The sequence below is a fragment of the Ips typographus genome, linkage group LG13, assembly GCF_016097725.1.
Source record: "Ips typographus isolate SLU linkage group LG13, UJ_Ityp_2.0, whole genome shotgun sequence".
Taxonomy (NCBI): domain Eukaryota; kingdom Metazoa; phylum Arthropoda; class Insecta; order Coleoptera; family Curculionidae; genus Ips; species Ips typographus.
In genome coordinates, this window is record NC_138434.1 from 4,448,107 (window position 1) to 4,464,289 (window position 16,183).

At 34.8% G+C, this 16,183-nt stretch overlaps 1 protein-coding gene and 2 long non-coding RNA genes across 3 annotated transcripts in view; 2 read left to right on the plus strand and 1 right to left on the minus strand.

Moving 5' to 3' along the window:
* The window catches only part of LOC145737349 (uncharacterized), a 164,907-nt gene that overhangs the window by 124,883 nt on the left and 23,841 nt on the right, over positions 1 to 16,183 (plus strand). The window lies entirely within an intron of this gene.
* Positions 1 to 16,183, plus strand: part of LOC145737348 (uncharacterized) — a 21,608-nt gene continuing 5,425 nt past the window's right edge. The window contains exons 1-2 of the long non-coding RNA XR_014180352.1: positions 1 to 154; positions 344 to 533. This is a non-coding gene — a long non-coding RNA (uncharacterized LOC145737348). The remainder of the gene's footprint in view (positions 155 to 343; positions 534 to 16,183) is intronic.
* LOC145737347 (uncharacterized) overlaps positions 15,773 to 16,183 on the minus strand; it is a 22,728-nt gene continuing 22,317 nt past the window's right edge. Inside the window, exon 2 of the mRNA XM_081991990.1 lies at positions 15,773 to 16,151. Within this exon, the coding sequence (XP_081848116.1) occupies positions 15,795 to 16,151 (357 nt within the window). The 3' untranslated portion in view covers positions 15,773 to 15,794. The remainder of the gene's footprint in view (positions 16,152 to 16,183) is intronic.

Below are 16,183 nucleotides of genomic sequence, written 5' to 3' on the forward strand. Positions count from 1 at the left end.
ACTTTGCTTTTGTTTATTTGTTTTAGCATGCTGCTAAAATTAATTATATTTTTATGACAAAATACAACAATTTAACTAATGAAAATTATACACTAAAATCAAGTAAATGTATATTTTTTGATTGACATAATGGATACAACAGCTGTTGGCCTAGGTAAGATTACAATGGCATTTTCATTTCAACCTAACCTAACCTAACCTAACCTAACCTAACCTAACCTAACCTAACCTAACCTAACCTAACCTAACCTAACCATGCTATTGCTGATGCATCATTACTACAGATTTTTGTACTAACATTTTTTAAGGATGGTTCTATTAACTAATTCGGCTAGTCTTACAGATCTGCAACTGGTATATGCTGCATACATCACTACTTTTCCATGTGGATAAAAAAGCACAACTTTTATGAAGAAAGTGACTACATTTCCCAGGGACTGCAATCAAGTCAAGTTGAAGAAGAATAACGTCCTGTGCAATATTTTAAACTACCTACATTAGGTACAACAGTGGATTAAAAAGCAAGTTTTAAGGTGAGTTAAACTGATTTTAAAGCTAGATTTGTAGTTCTAATTCCGCAAGAAGTAAGCAGCATGCAGCAAGCAGTAGTAGCCATGTCAATTCCTAGTTCAACTTTAGTAAGAAAGAAATAACCCCAATAACCCCAAAGTCTTATAAACCATCAAAATTTTATTTGTTATCTTGTGGGTTGTCATTTTTAGGCAAAAGCAAAAGAAAGTATTTGTCAAATGATATTCCAAAAATCTATGATGGGGGTAAAGACCAGTAGGTTACGATGGAAGCAGTAAGGAGCAAGGTAAGAAATGAAAATGATTCATTTCTTGCTGCTTACTGCTTGCGGTTAATGTGGATTGCACTTATTTGTCAAACTATGAATTAGTGTGTTACAAGTATATTATTTATTTTTACTGCACCATACTGATTACTTTTTCTTGCAAAACTAGAACTATGAATCCAGCTTAGTGATATTGTCACGTTTTGGGGGTAGCGCAGGAAGAGAAACAACAATCGTAGCTCAAGTATGTCTTCTTTATTTACTACTTGGTGTACAAGGAAATAACACCGCCGCAGGCGGGACGCGCATGGAACACTTTCTGAGAGGGGGTGTGTAGATGCGTGGGTGTGGGGGAATGGGCGTAAGGCCTTTTGAAGTGCCGCCAAGCGGTACCCTCTCGATACGAGCTGGGTGCCCCTATGTCCGGCACGCCCAAAGGATTTACTTAAGGCCCTGCAAGCCCTCTTGAAGTGTCGCCAAGCGAAACCCTCTCGATAGGAGCTGGGAGCCCCTTTGACCGACACGCCCAAAGGACTTACTTCAAGTACTGATAGGTTCAAGAGTTCGGACGGTCACCTCAGGGTTGCGTAAGAACTGTCGTCTTTTCAGCCTGGATTTCCAAGAAGGTATCGAGCCGTCCGGGCACTAGAAAGTTCGGACTGATGCTCGAAGACCGACCTAGAGACCAGTAATCTTCGATGGCTTGAGACGCTGATTAAATACCCACATCGTGACCCCAATTTGCCGGTCTTGCTGATTCAGACAGTGCACTAGGGGAGACCGGGGCCCGACTAGGTAACGGAACATAGTGCAATTTATGCTATTCGTGACAATATTAACATTAACAAAAATAAAAAGCAATGCAGTTTTCATTATGGTTTTACCTTTAACACAATAATCATCATTGTACACTAACACTTTGTAGACATTGTTTAATCTTGAGTTAATATGTATTATATGTAGTATATGAGGCAGGGTTTACCCAAGTAGTTGTAGTATTAATCATAAATTTAATTCTTGTCCATAACAACCCAGAGTAAACAAGTAACCTGGACTAATTTGTTTACTACGTGTTGTTATGAACAAAAATTAAGTGAATAATTATGTCTATGTATACCTGCTAATTAAAATTAAACTAACTTTTCACTAAAGTCAATCAAAAGTTTTCTACGCAAAAGTTAAAGCTACGCATTTGTATATGACATGCTATACTTAAAAATTACACTAAATTAAAATTAATTTTACCTAACTTAAAAGTAGACCAACTTTCAACATTGGGTAAATTTCAGTCTAATTTGTGAACCCTTTGTCACTTTGTGTTGTTATAAAATGTGAAACTGTATTTATATTTTTTCTCATTTTTTGAAAAAATGAAATTTTCAATTTCTTTTCCATCATTTTATCAAGGATACACCAATTCCATTTAGTGCAGTAATCACAAACTATGTCTCAGCCAAAGAAAACTTGATCCATTGTTAATTATTTTTAATTTTACAAATGATTATTTTATACCTGAACTTTTTTATGAATGAAATCATAAATCTTTGACCTTCTTTAGGTTAGAATATGTCCAAAGTCATAAACACATCTATGCTATCTAATTTAACATAACTTAAAGTATTTTGCCTGGTTTATACTTTTAAATTAAAAAATTAAATTTAATTTTAATTACATGTAATGCCCGGTTTATACCTCCAAATTAAAAAATTAAATTAAACTTAAATTAATTTAAGTTGCATGTAAAATTAAATGAAAATTGTGGTTTATATGTTTCAAGATATGATCCCCTGTTTAATATTTTTAATTTTAGAAATGATTATTTTATTGCTAAACTCTTTCACCCTTTTTAGGTTAGAATATGTCTAGAATACGTCAAAGTCAAAAGCACATCTGTCATTTAATTTAGCATATCTTGAAAAGTATAAATCACAATCATTTTCATTCAATTTTACATGTAATTTAAATTTGAATTAATTTTTTAATTTGAAGGTATAAACCGGGCATGAACCCCCACTAATTTACATTAAATTAACTTTAACTTAATTTTTTAATTTGAGGATGAGGGTATAAACCAGGTATTAGTTTTTTTAAATAGAACCTTATATTTTTTAATACATTTGTAGATACTATGTAGAATTTTCAAAGTTTTATGTTAATGTCTATACTTCAAGCTGATAGTTTTACTTGAGGTTTTACTAATATTCATTTTTTTTTCAAAGATATTAGTTTTTACTCTGATATAAAATTGGTTGTATTACCAATTACCATTGTTTGCACAGGGACCATAAATTAGATTTACGCTAATAAATTTGCGTTAGATGCTACAGAGCGTTCAATTTTTTTATTGAGTTTTTTACGATAAATGCGTCATATTTTATGGTTTGATTAAATATAACAAAATAACTCTACTTTGCTTTATAAACCATGATCCAAAGATGTTTTGCTATGGAGATACATGGTGTCAAAGTTTGCATAAAAAAATCTAAATTTATTTATTTCTTCAAAACGGCTGCAAATATTTATGTTCATAAAACTTTGTAAATGTCAACAATAGAGCACGCTTTGCAATAAAAAAGATATTTTTCAATTTTGCCAGTGGCATCCAATTGAACGAGTTGGTAAATATTTTTGTTTTATGTAAATAGCTGCAGCCGATTTGAGAATTATAAATAAATTTAGATTTTTATATCAAAACATTAAGACCCTGTACCTCCATAACGAAACATTTTTGGATTATGGTTTATATAAAAAACTAGGTTTTTTTTTTGACGTTTAATCAAACCCTAAAATACAGGGTGTTTCACGATAAATGCGTCATATTTTATGGTTTGATTAAAAGTAAAAAATTACCCTAGTTTGCTAAATAAACCATGGGCCAAAGATGTTCCGTTATTGAGATACAGGGTGTTAAAGTTTGGATAAAAAAATTTAAATTTATCTATTTCTTAAAACCGGTTTCAGGTATTTTTATAAAACTTTGTAGGTGTCAACTGTTCATGATAAGGCACGTTTTGCAATAAAAAACATATTTTTTTAATTCTGCCAGTAGCGTTCAATCAAACACGTTCCTGAATGTTTTCGCAAAAAAAATGTGTACACCACTCTTTTTCCATTCAACGCAACTCAATTTTGAATTCTCCCTTCAGTTTAGAACAGAAAAGCTATCTAGTAACTTTTCGGTACACCTTTCTGTTTTCCAATAAAAATCATAAAAATGTACCCATAAAATCAATACTAAATCGTCGACTGTTTATTAATCAATATCTAAATTTTTATTAATTTAGTTTTTTTCAAAAATTATATTTTTTATTCGATAGGAACAAGCAGTATTTTCCTATTCTTTCATTAAAAAACTGAATAAATCAAAATTTTAAAATTGAATAAAAACGATATTCGAAGATTTAGTATTAATTGTAATGGTACTTTTGCAGGATTTTTTATTCGAAAACGAGATGACGTACCAAAAAGTTACTAGATACCTTTTCTGTGTTAAATTGAATAAGGAGTTCAGAACTGATTTGCATTTTAGGGAAAAACAGTGGCGGACATATTTTTTTTGCAAAAATGGTCAATAACTTTTTCGATTGGACGCCACTGGGAAATATAAAAAAATATATTTTTTAATGGAAAAACGAACTTTATCGTTGACAGTTGACACCTAAAAAGTTTTATGAAAATATCTCTTATTGTTTTGAAGAAATAAATAAATTTAGATTTTTTTACCCAAACTTTAACACCCTGTATCTCCATAATGAAACATCTTTGGTCCATGGTTTATACATATAGAAAACTAGAGTTATTTTTTGACGTTTAATCAAACCCTAAAATATGACGCATTTATCGTGAAACATCCTGTATAACGCATTCACCATGAAACACCGTGTTGACTAATTCAGCTTAAGTAATTTCGACTTTTTTAGATGGAACAGCCTGTGTATTACTTATTTTTCTGATAGCTTTTACAATTCAACTTCTATGAAGTATGTCATTCAATACCTAATTTAAATAGTCTGCGATTTATTTATATTTTTTAACTTTTACCTCCATTTTTTGTTATCTTAACTAAACTGTAATCTGAAAATTGTCTCTAACAATTCAATTGAACAAGAATAAACATTTTAAATTGTTGTTGTGAGTGACAAACAAAATTAAAACATTTGTTTGTGTTATAAATTTTATAGGGTGGACTATAAGTAATCGGATATAGAGCAACAGCATATTCCTGACATCAAAATAATACGATTTAGCTAAATTGTCCTATACCGAAAGTTAATATTAATAAAGTTACAGGGTGTGAAAGTTGAAATTTTGTTCTTGTTTTTTTTTTAATCGTATCATCAAGGTGTTTTTATATAAATAATGGAAAATTTGTATAAGGGGGTTTTGGCACCCGGTAAATACGATGCTGTCATCTATTTTGCAGTAGCTGATAGGGGGCGTTACCTGCAACCATTTCAGCTGCTTAAAAGGACTTGAACTTTTTTTACGCAATTGACATACGACTTCAAAATATTATTCTAATATGTTTTCCACGTATTTTCAGTGAATTTGGTGAAACAACTTACACCACAAACCACTGGAAATTAAAGTATTAGCATTAAAAAAAAGGTTTTTTTTTTTTGGACAAGTGTTCTACAAAGGCAAAATAAAAACTTACTTTCATAAAAAAAATATTTACTAATTTGGAAGTAGGAGATATGTTCTATATGTTTGTTGAGACGAGTTACTAATTTTTTCTTTGTTTATTGGGTTTTCTGTCTCACACAAAAAAGGTTTGTTGGGAAAATGGAATTTCGCACTAATGTTATTTTCAACTTGTTGAAAATAGTGCTATTTCCTATCTTGCACCGTTTCTTAGATATTTCATAATAGTGGTGGATTTGTCAGCAAAATGGTAGTCTAAACATTCAAGCCCTGAAAGGTTTGCTGATGTGATCTTTTGTCCTCAGTTAGACAATACCACATGGTTGAAACCAGGGTTGGGCTGATTTAAATCAGTTGATTTAAATGCAGTTTGCAGCAATATTTTTTTATTTAGACTCATAAAATAAAATACATCAAAAATTCTTTAAAAATAAAACAAGAATAAAATGCATTAGGCACTGATCTACTAAAATAACTATACAGGGTAATTCAAATTCGACCCTCACCATTGGGATCTCGGAAACTATAAGAGATACGAGAAAGTTTAAATTGGGGCAAAGTTGCGCAATGTAAAGCTCAACCAAATGCAGTTTTAAAAATTTCGATTTTCCGAGTACTTCCGAAGATATCCGAAAAAAACTTAAAATTTTATTTTTTGTTTTTATTTATTTCTAACCTTATTTGAAGAGATATCCCAAAACTAAAAGCACCTTTTCATTGCCACTTTTTCCCAGCTATTCGATAATGGATTCAAATTTGCCACACGACGTTTCGTTTTTTGTCAGTCATCATCAACTTTCTTTTTTCTTATGGGCGCCATATTAGATTTTTAGCCCATCAAATAGTACGTTTTATTCTGATTTTAGTGATGTATAATAACTTATGATTTGCTTCATAAATAACAAAATAATTCAATAAAAACTAATTTTACCTTAGTTAGCTTTGTTAATGAGACGTTTTATGAAGATTACTTGGTAGTACTTGTCACACGTAATTGGCCTGAACATACTTAGTCACAAAGGTGTACACGTGACTTAAATTCACTCGAAGAACTCTCTACGTTCGTGGACCTAGTTGTACTTATCGTGAATAAAAAATGGTTTAAGTCACTTGCTGTATAAATAACTATTAAATCACTCTGAATGACATTCGTCTATTTACAGATGTAAATAAACAAACATCAATGTTACATCTACGGGGCGCGATGCAAATTTAATAGAACTGTCATTTTAATTTTTTTTTAATATAAGAAGTCCAAATTTAATAAAATACTGTATAAAACACGTGACTTAAACAGGTTTATTCACTCGAATAAATATGAATGAATAAAAAATGGTTTAAATCACTTGCTGGATACTAACTAGAACTATAAACTTGCACCTAACATTATAAAAAATTTTAAATTTGGCAAAAAATAAAGTTCCTAAAATGATGATATTTCTCTTGAAAACATAAATGAGCTGTTTAAGTTAGAGATAATGCTGACAAATCTCTTTTTCTGATTAACCTAAGTAGTTCAGCAATGCTTGTATAATAATAACATTTTCTGTGGGGGTTTCTTTTCTAGATTCATTTTTAACTATGATTGACTTGCTCTAATGATCGTCCGAATTATCGTGTTTGACAAATACTGTCAAATAATGACATTTTACAAAATGGCCCATTAACTCAAAGCCAATAACTAAAGTAAAATTAGTTTTTATTGAATTATTTTGTCATTTATCAAGCAAATCATAAGTTATTATACATCACTAAAATCAGAATAAAACGCACTATTTGGTGGGCTAAAAATCCAATATGGCGCCCATAAGAAACAAGAAAGTTGATGATGACTGACCAAAAACGAAACGTCGTGTGGCAAATTTGAATCCATCATCGAATAGCTAGGAAAAAGTGGCAATGAAAAGATGCTTTTAGTTTTGGGATATCTCTTCAAATAAGGTTAGAAATAAATAAAAACAAAAAATCAAATTTTCAGATTTTTTCGGATATCTTCGGAAGTACTCGGAAAATCGTAATTTTTAAAACGGCATTTGGTTGAGCCTTAAATTGCGCAACTTTGCCCCAATTTAAACTTTCTCGTATCTCTTATAGTTTCCGAGATCCCAATGGTGAGGGTCGAATTTGAATTACCCTGTATACAAAATAAAAAAATCACTTTTCTTCATTGTCGTTGTAAAGTTTAAACAAAAAAACTAATTTTCCTCCTTTCTCTATTCCCAACCTGTTTCTTATATCAGAGTGTACAAATCCAAACGTGCTGAAGATTCTTTCCACTGAAGCCGAGGAAGCAGATGCGCACAGGAACTGTTTAATTACTGGCAGTTGTTTTGCGATTTCTGGCTCTTCACGCTGTGAAATCCACCACTGGATTCCATTCACGTTCTTCACTATTTCCTCATGAGGTTCATGTTTGCAGCATTGTCTGTCACGAAAGACTTAACTTTGCACTGATATTTTGATTGACAGGATGAAACTAAATCACACACTAAATCAGTCAAGTACTCGGAAGTATGAGGATTTTCCGAGGTGTCAATACTATCGTATAGAAATACTTGTCCCTCTACCGTTGTTAACGTTGCGCATATTACTTGCTCGTTGTGAACATTTGACCATCCATCAATGGACATATTCACACATTGTCCGGACAGAGATGAAAAACATACCTCTTTTTCTTCCTCGTAGATCTCATCCAGAAGGGTTGTTGCTACCGTCTTCCGAGAAGGAGGCGTTTATCCGGGTCTTAATAAGTGAATGGCTTTTTTTACTTGTGAGTTTTCGATGCATCTGAAGCTTGAATTAGTAGCAAAAATTGCCTTAGCTATTTGTTTGTCAATCTTATGCTTTTCAGCTGCTGTTGTCCGCAAAATAAAACTACTCATACTCATAGCAGGCTGGTTTTCACGGTTTTTTTTTTTTTTCATTTGAACCAACACAGTACTCTCAGTAGTTGTTGTTGAACAGTCTGGGATGGAACTTGTAGAGGGAGAGGGTAATGTCAGTATTGAAGCAGAACTTCCAGAAGATACTGGGTCGAGCCAGTCGAGCGGCACTTGGATGTCCGCTCTTGTTTCTTGCTGTTTTTTACAAATTTCACGGTGCGCCTTTAGTCGCTGAACAATCCCTTGAATTTCTTTCTTGCAATTCTTACAAGTCGCTCTACAACCTGATTTTTTTGAATCCGTTGTTTTGAGGTAAAACTGCCATACGCTGTCTTCTTTTCTTCCAGCCATTGCGTTGTTTTCAATTTATATTTATATACGTGAACGAGAAAAATCGCAACTCTTTACCGAATTTAACTTACAGGCATTAACATTTGCCTTAATGAAATGGGCCAAGCGCATCAGGCGACCGCCTTTTATAGATCGCGCCGATCTCGCGATGATGCCAAATTGAAAGCACGCGGCGACAAGAATTTTCTTGCAAGAAGTGCGTTTCGACGAGTCGAGTACCTATAAGAACTTTATCTTGCACCAATCACAGATATGGGAAAAACATGATCAAAACGAGAGCAAAATATGTTCAACACTGGAAAAATGAGCAGAAAAATCAAATTTCCTGATTTTACGCAATAAACAACCGATTTTTATACATTTTTAGATTTTTACCGATTTGGAGCCAGACGTTCGGCAATCCTAGTATTTTTAATCACTTAAAATAATTGAGTGTTTTAAATGAAAAGCGAATACATGTTTGTTTTATTTAGTATGATATTTAAATTTGTAACTACATGTAAAAAACCTACATTGGCATTGTATCCTGTACTCTGTACTTTCTTTTTAGAATACTATGATTGTCAGATAATTTGCAATGTTAGAAACAAAAGTTATGTAAGGGTTATTCACATTATTCCACACAGAAGATTGTGGCCAAAATATGAGACTTTTAAAAAGTTTTACTTTTTTTGCTGAATGGGAAAATATTATTGCCACTTTTAAAATAATTTTTATTTTATACAGGGAGTCTTAAAATCTCTGAAAGTATAAAAGTTATGATTTTTAAATTAAACACCTTGTATATTGTCACGAATGGAAAATCCATTAATTGAAAAGATGGACTGATGAAGCGAAATGTTAAGCGCACGAGGCAAGGTCGCATCACGATGCACCGAATGTGTCATGCACCGAGTGCACCGTATCGGTGATGAGTCACCACCACCTGCTTTGCAGAAATGTGAAAAACAAGCGACAATAACAAACTGCGTCAGCCGATCAATCGGGTATAAAATACGCCGATTTTAGCAGTAGAGGATAAGTGTGAAACCGATCAACGGTAGTGTGACCAGCTGAACCAGGAAGTCGTAATGTCGACTCTCCTCGGTCAAAAAGATTAAGTTAATTAGTCCGTTCTCTAAGTTGTTTAAAAACGCGAAGTGACCAAGCCATTGCCAGGAAAAGCTAAGTCCTTAGCTATGACGATGTAAGTACAATTGTTAATTGTCAACCTTTTGTTTACAACCGTATTGTGCATCCATTTGTGTATTCCGTGTTTAATAGATTTAAGTGTGATACAAGGAAAACTCAGTGTTTGATTCCATCCCTAAAAACTGAGATCCCGGCACGACGTTTAACGTCGTGAGTCAGTTTAATTGGTGAACCCAGAAGGGCTCATAAATTAAACGTGACATTTGGTGGAGGCGCCGGTCTGTTTTGGGATGGATAAAAAACAATAATTGAGTTTTTTATTTTTATTTTTATTTTTTGGGGTATGATAAAGAATCAGGAAAATAATGTGTGGGCTATAAAAGAAATTTTAGGTATTATTTTCTTTTGGCTAGGGATAATAACGTTGATTTATTTAGTGATTTTTTGGGGATTACCTGTGCTATTGAAGCGTTCATTTGATAAAATTTTGGTTTAATATGGGTGGTACATCTTCAAAAGAGGAGGAAATTATTATTTCCCAAGCGGGAAACAGTGGAGGTGTATCAAATAGTTCAGGAAAAGATAATTCATGGTCAGCAAAGGAAATTTTGGTTATTGTTTTTCTGTGCATGGGGATATTGATGCTTGTGTATTTTAGCGTCAAAAAAATAATTAGTTTGATGAACAAGCAAATTCGCAAAGAAATTGCTAGGAATAATCAACTTGCTTAAAAAAAAAAAAAAAAAAAAAAATTTTTTTAATTTATTTTTTTTTTGAAAAATAAATATAGCACATAAATGAATTTAAAAATTGTCCATGAGTGAGTCGAGTGACAAAGATCGAGTAAAAACTCGCAGTAGGGCTCAAAGTTTGTCGGAAAAAGAAAAATTCGTGTTACGTGAAGCTATCGCTAGGGGTCGAAACCCAGAGAAGGTGATAAAAGAGTTAAAAGATTTTAAGCCCGAGCATCACAGTTCGACTGTGAGTTTCCCTGCTCCGACACAAACAGCAACTTCTTCACACAAACAGAAGCTTGACAAACCCAGTTCAGTTTGTTTGACAAGCAGTGAGGACGAAGAAAAAACTCTTGACAATACTGTCGTGGGCATTCAAGCTCAAACTTCCCAAGCCTCGGCTTCGACTTCTAAGCCCCAATCTACGGAAGTTTATTTCAAACCAAGAGCTTCGTTAAGTAGAACTCCGCCAAAACCACGTGAAACAGAGGATCCTTGGCAGGAAAGTCCCTTAGAAGTGGTAGAGCCACCAAAATCCCGCCCCTCAGAATTATTACAAAGTTCTAATAATTCTAGCCCACCCCCTGTGATCCGGGAAAGAAACCGTGCGATACGCCCTAACGATATTTTAGTAATGGCTAACATGACATTACAGGCAGCTTTGGCTGAGCCAAAAACTCCGGCCACCCCAAAGTTTACATGCCCATCTACATTTAATCCTTCTATTGACTCTCCAAGTATTTTTATAAATAAATATGAAAAGGCAGCAATTGTGAATAGTTGGTCAGAAAATCATAAAATATCTTATTTGGCTAATTTTTTGGAAGGTCCAGCCCATACGTGGTTTAGTAATTATATTAGTGAGCCAGAGAATCAGATGAAAACATGGCTAAATATTAAATCAGATTTTTTGAAAGAGTTTTCAGGAGAACAGCCACTCCGAAAGTTGAAATTTAGATTAAACACCCGCAAACAGCAGGACGTCGAGGACATTAAAAAATACTATTATGATCTATTGGCAATCGCAAACGAGATTGACCCAGAAATGACTTTTGACGCGTTTAGGGATCATTTTGAAAATGGTTTACATCCATCTTACTATGAGATGTATTATTTGCTTAGTTCTAGCAATAGAAATTTTGACGATTTAAAGCAATTAGTCATTAAAATAAGCGATATAAAAGAAAGGACATTGGTAAACCAAGTGACACAGAGCACAGCTTTATTGTCAGTATCTGCGGCAGTCAGTAACAGTAACAGTGGTAATAACCCAACAAACCGGCAAAGGACCTGGAATGACACCAGGCCACGGACATTTTTTAATAGGAATTTTTCCAATACGGTTCAAAATCAAGCACGAAATACCTATGTTCCAAGGGTGAATAATTTTAGACCGAATCAAAATGGTCCGAGGGACAACTCATTCAATAGGGGGCGACAATTTGTAAGGAACAATTCGCAACAACCCCGGAACCAGGATACTTTTAACGGGAACAGAAATCAGAACTGGAGGAATAATAATAGCAATAATTATTTGCCTCGTACGAGAACGCACGACGGCCGGGTTATTTGCATTGATTGCCGTAGGCCCGGTCATGTGTCTTGTAACTTCAATAATAGGCCCTTCCAAAGGAATGCACCTCAAGGCCGAAGAAACCCAAACGACAGAGGACAGTTTCAAAACTAAGAAGCCCGACCGAAATTGTCCAATTGTCATCTACGGGCACCAGTAGACAAACATTAATAGTACATATCACAGTTAACGGTAAAGATAACGTCCCTGTTTTACTTGATACAGGAGCTTGTAAAAATGTAGTCGACATAGATTATATCAGTAACATGAGACGATTACAAGACAATATACAACTGATAACCGCAGGAGGTTATCCGGTTCAACCTCTCGGCAATTCAGAGGTAATTATAAAAGTTAATGGCACAATTATTTCCGTTGAGGCACTAGTGGTGCAAAATTTATCAAAAGCCTTAATTTTGGGACATAACTTTTTGGCTAGTAAAAAATCATTGATTGACTATAATACCAATACTGTGACATTATACCATGAACTTGACCCATTGATTTTACATTTTGGCAACAATGTCAACAACAACATGGGGAAAATAGAACAAATGGAAGATACTAATAAGGTATTTGCGAACGTCGAGATTGAGTCAACCGCGCGAAGTTTGAAGGTTGCACTTGAAACCGACTACAGGGTCGAGGTTGGTCGCGAGATAACGGTACGACTGAACTGTGCCTTATCTCCGCACGAGTTCACGAAGTACTGCTTTATCGAGAACGATAAATACCTACGACCAAAAGGGTTGATTTGCTCAAATATTTTTGTAAGAAATGGCAAATGGTACATCAAAATTAATAATATGAGGTTTAAAGAAGTGTTCATATTGAAAAATACCACAATCGGTTATTTACAGGAAAATATAGAAATGGATATAACAAAAATTCCAGTTCATTTTATTGATGAAACTGAAGATGATGAGGAAATGATTACCATGAATGACCATAATCTAAGCAATGTAACAAACCCAGAATTGTGTAACAAGTTGCGGACATTACTGTCAGAATATAGTGACGTTTTTTCAAAAACACCAAAATATATGGGAAAAACCGATGTCATTGAACATGAAATCGATGTAGGGAACTCTAAACCTATAAAACAGAAACCTTACAGAGTGGCACAAAAAGAAAGAGAGATAATAGATGAACAGATAAAAGAAATGGAACAATACGACATAATAAGGCAAAGTAACTCGCCCTGGGCAAGTCCCGTCGTATTGGTAAAGAAAAAGTCGGGAGAGACACGATTTTGCGTGGATTATCGCAAGTTAAACAATGTGACGGTAAAAAATTCATGGTCAGGATCTAATATTGAGGATATTTTGACGTACTTAGGAAACGCCAAATATTTCTCATCGTTAGACATGTATTCAGGTTATTGGCAAGTCAAAGTAAAAGAAGAAAGTAAGCCACTCACTGCCTTTACAGCGCCAGGTCACGGATTATGGGAATTTAATGTAATGCCTTTTGGATTGTGCAATGCCCCGGCAACATTTCAACAGTTGGGAGATGTAGTGTTTAGAGATTTAAAATGGAAGGAAGTTTTAATTTACATGGACGACATTATAATTTTTTCTAAAACGATTGATGAACATTTAGAAAAATTATGTAAAGTTTTCAATAGACTCCGAAGTGCAGGCTTAACACTAAAACCTAAAAAATGTGAATATTTAAAGGAAAAAATTAATATTCTTGGTTATACAATTTCAAAAGACGGAATTTTTCCTGATAAATCGAAATTAGTTTCAATTGAAAATTTTCCAAAACCAAAGAATGTAAAAGGTGTACAAAGTTTTTTGGGACTTTGTAACTACTATCGGAAGTTTATAGAAAATTTTGCAAAAATTGCACGTCCTTTACATGATTTAACAAAGAAGCAAAATAAATTTGATTGGCAGGACATACATGATAAAGCATTTGAAACACTAAAACAAAAATTGATTAGTGAACCAGTTTTGGCACATTTTCAACCAAATAAAGGATGTGAATTGAGGGTAGATGCATGTAAAGATGGAATCGGAGCAATATTATTGCAGGAGGATCATGAAAATGCGTTACACCCAATAGCATATGCAAGTAGAAGCCTTAGTAAAGCTGAGAAAAATTATTCTATAACAGAACTTGAAGGGTTAGCAGCTATATGGGCGCTATCCTATTTTAGGCATTTTATTTATGCGCTATGTTGGTTAAAAACCTTGAAAGAGACTACTGGACGTTTAGCGCGTTGGGCGTTAAAGTTATCTGAATTTGACTACACAGTACATCATAAATCAGGAATTGCTCACAGGGATGCAGACTGTGTAAGCAGATATCCTGTTTTGCCAGCAAATACGAAAGTACAGGAAATTGACGAAATACCAACCTTTTTATTGGATATGCGTAACATTGCAGAATTGCAAGCAAAAGATAAAAACATTTTGGGAATAATTCGGGCTATAAAACATCCTGAAGAAGCTACAATTGGTATACGCAAGCAAGCGAAAAATTTTAGGCTTGAATCAGAAGTTTTGTACCATATAAACCCGCATGGAGTGGGCCGGACTAAACTTTTAGTGATACCGCAACAGTTAATAGGGGAAATTTTGTACTCCCACCACTCAGAACCGCTGAGTGGCCATTTGGGATTGTCAAAAACCCTAGCGAAGATAAAACAAAGATACTATTGGCAAGGGTTGCAAAAAGACGTGGAACGTTTTGTAAAAGGATGCCCGGATTGTCAGGCCAGGAAAGGCCAACAAAATCAAAAGCCTATTGGTCTGTTACATCCTATTCCAGTTGGCACCCCATTTGAAAAAGTTGGGATAGATTTGTTAGGCCCGTTTCGCAGAAGTAGCAGCGGAAAAACCATGATAGTGGTAGCGACAGATTACGCCACAAGGTGGGCGGAGACTGACGCATTACCAAGCGGCAAAGCCGGACCTGTAGCAAAATTTATACTGGAGAGAATTATTACAAAACACGGTGCACCCAAGGAATTGTTAAGCGATAGAGGGAAAGTTTTTCAATCAGAATTGGTTACGGAATTGCTAAAAAAGATGGGGACAACAAGTCAGTTTACTACTGCATATCATCCCGCAACTAATGGCTTAACAGAAAGATTTAATAAAACTTTAGCCAATATGTTATCTATGTATACTAATACTGATCAATCAAATTGGGATGAATATCTTCCACATGTGACTTTTGCGTACAATTCTGCAAAACAAGATAGTACTAAATTCTCACCATTCATGCTGGTGTACGGTCGTGAACCTATTTTACCAACAGAAGCAAACTTATTGCCACCCTTAGAAAGTAGTAATAGCGACCAAATTAGAGACATTGGTTTAGCAGTCAGAAATTTGGCAGTTGAAAATATAAAACGGCGTCAAGACATAGATAAATTACGGTATGATTATAAACACCGCCATGTTGAATTTGAAGTAGGGGACCAAGTAAAAGTTTTCACCCCTATTAGGAAAGTAGGAAAAAGTGAAAAATTACTGCTTAGATGGTTTGGTCCTTATTACATAAATAAGAAAAAGTCTGATGTGGACTATGAGATACGAAAGGGCATTTCGCCAAAATCTAAAACTGAAGTGGTCCATGTAAGCAGAATTTTACATTACCATGACCCATGGACACCAGAAGGAATACCGCAACAAAAATAATACAAGCATTTCGGTTAATAATTTATTTTCTTAAAAGAAATAAAAATTCACCGTCTTGGCGTGGCTGCCTATGGCTTCGACAGCCAAACGCGGCGCCACCGCTGTTGAGGCGTCGTTGACGCCGCCTTCCTCCTGGGTTTGGTCTTCCTCTGGGGATGCTGGAACCCCAGGAGGAGCCTCCACCTCACCTGCTTCCTCAATCACTTGCGGGGGAGCCTCCGCCTCGCTGGCCGCAGAGGGACCAGCTTCCACTTCAGGCTCCAGCTTGAGGCTGGCCACACCCACGGTGCGTTGGGCCCGCTTGGCAGCCAGGAGGGCGGCCATCAAACCGGCACCGCGGCCCCGGCCCCGGACCTTTTCAGTGGGGACTTCACTTCCAGGTTCCATCTGAAAGGGAAGATATTGTTAACATTGGATAG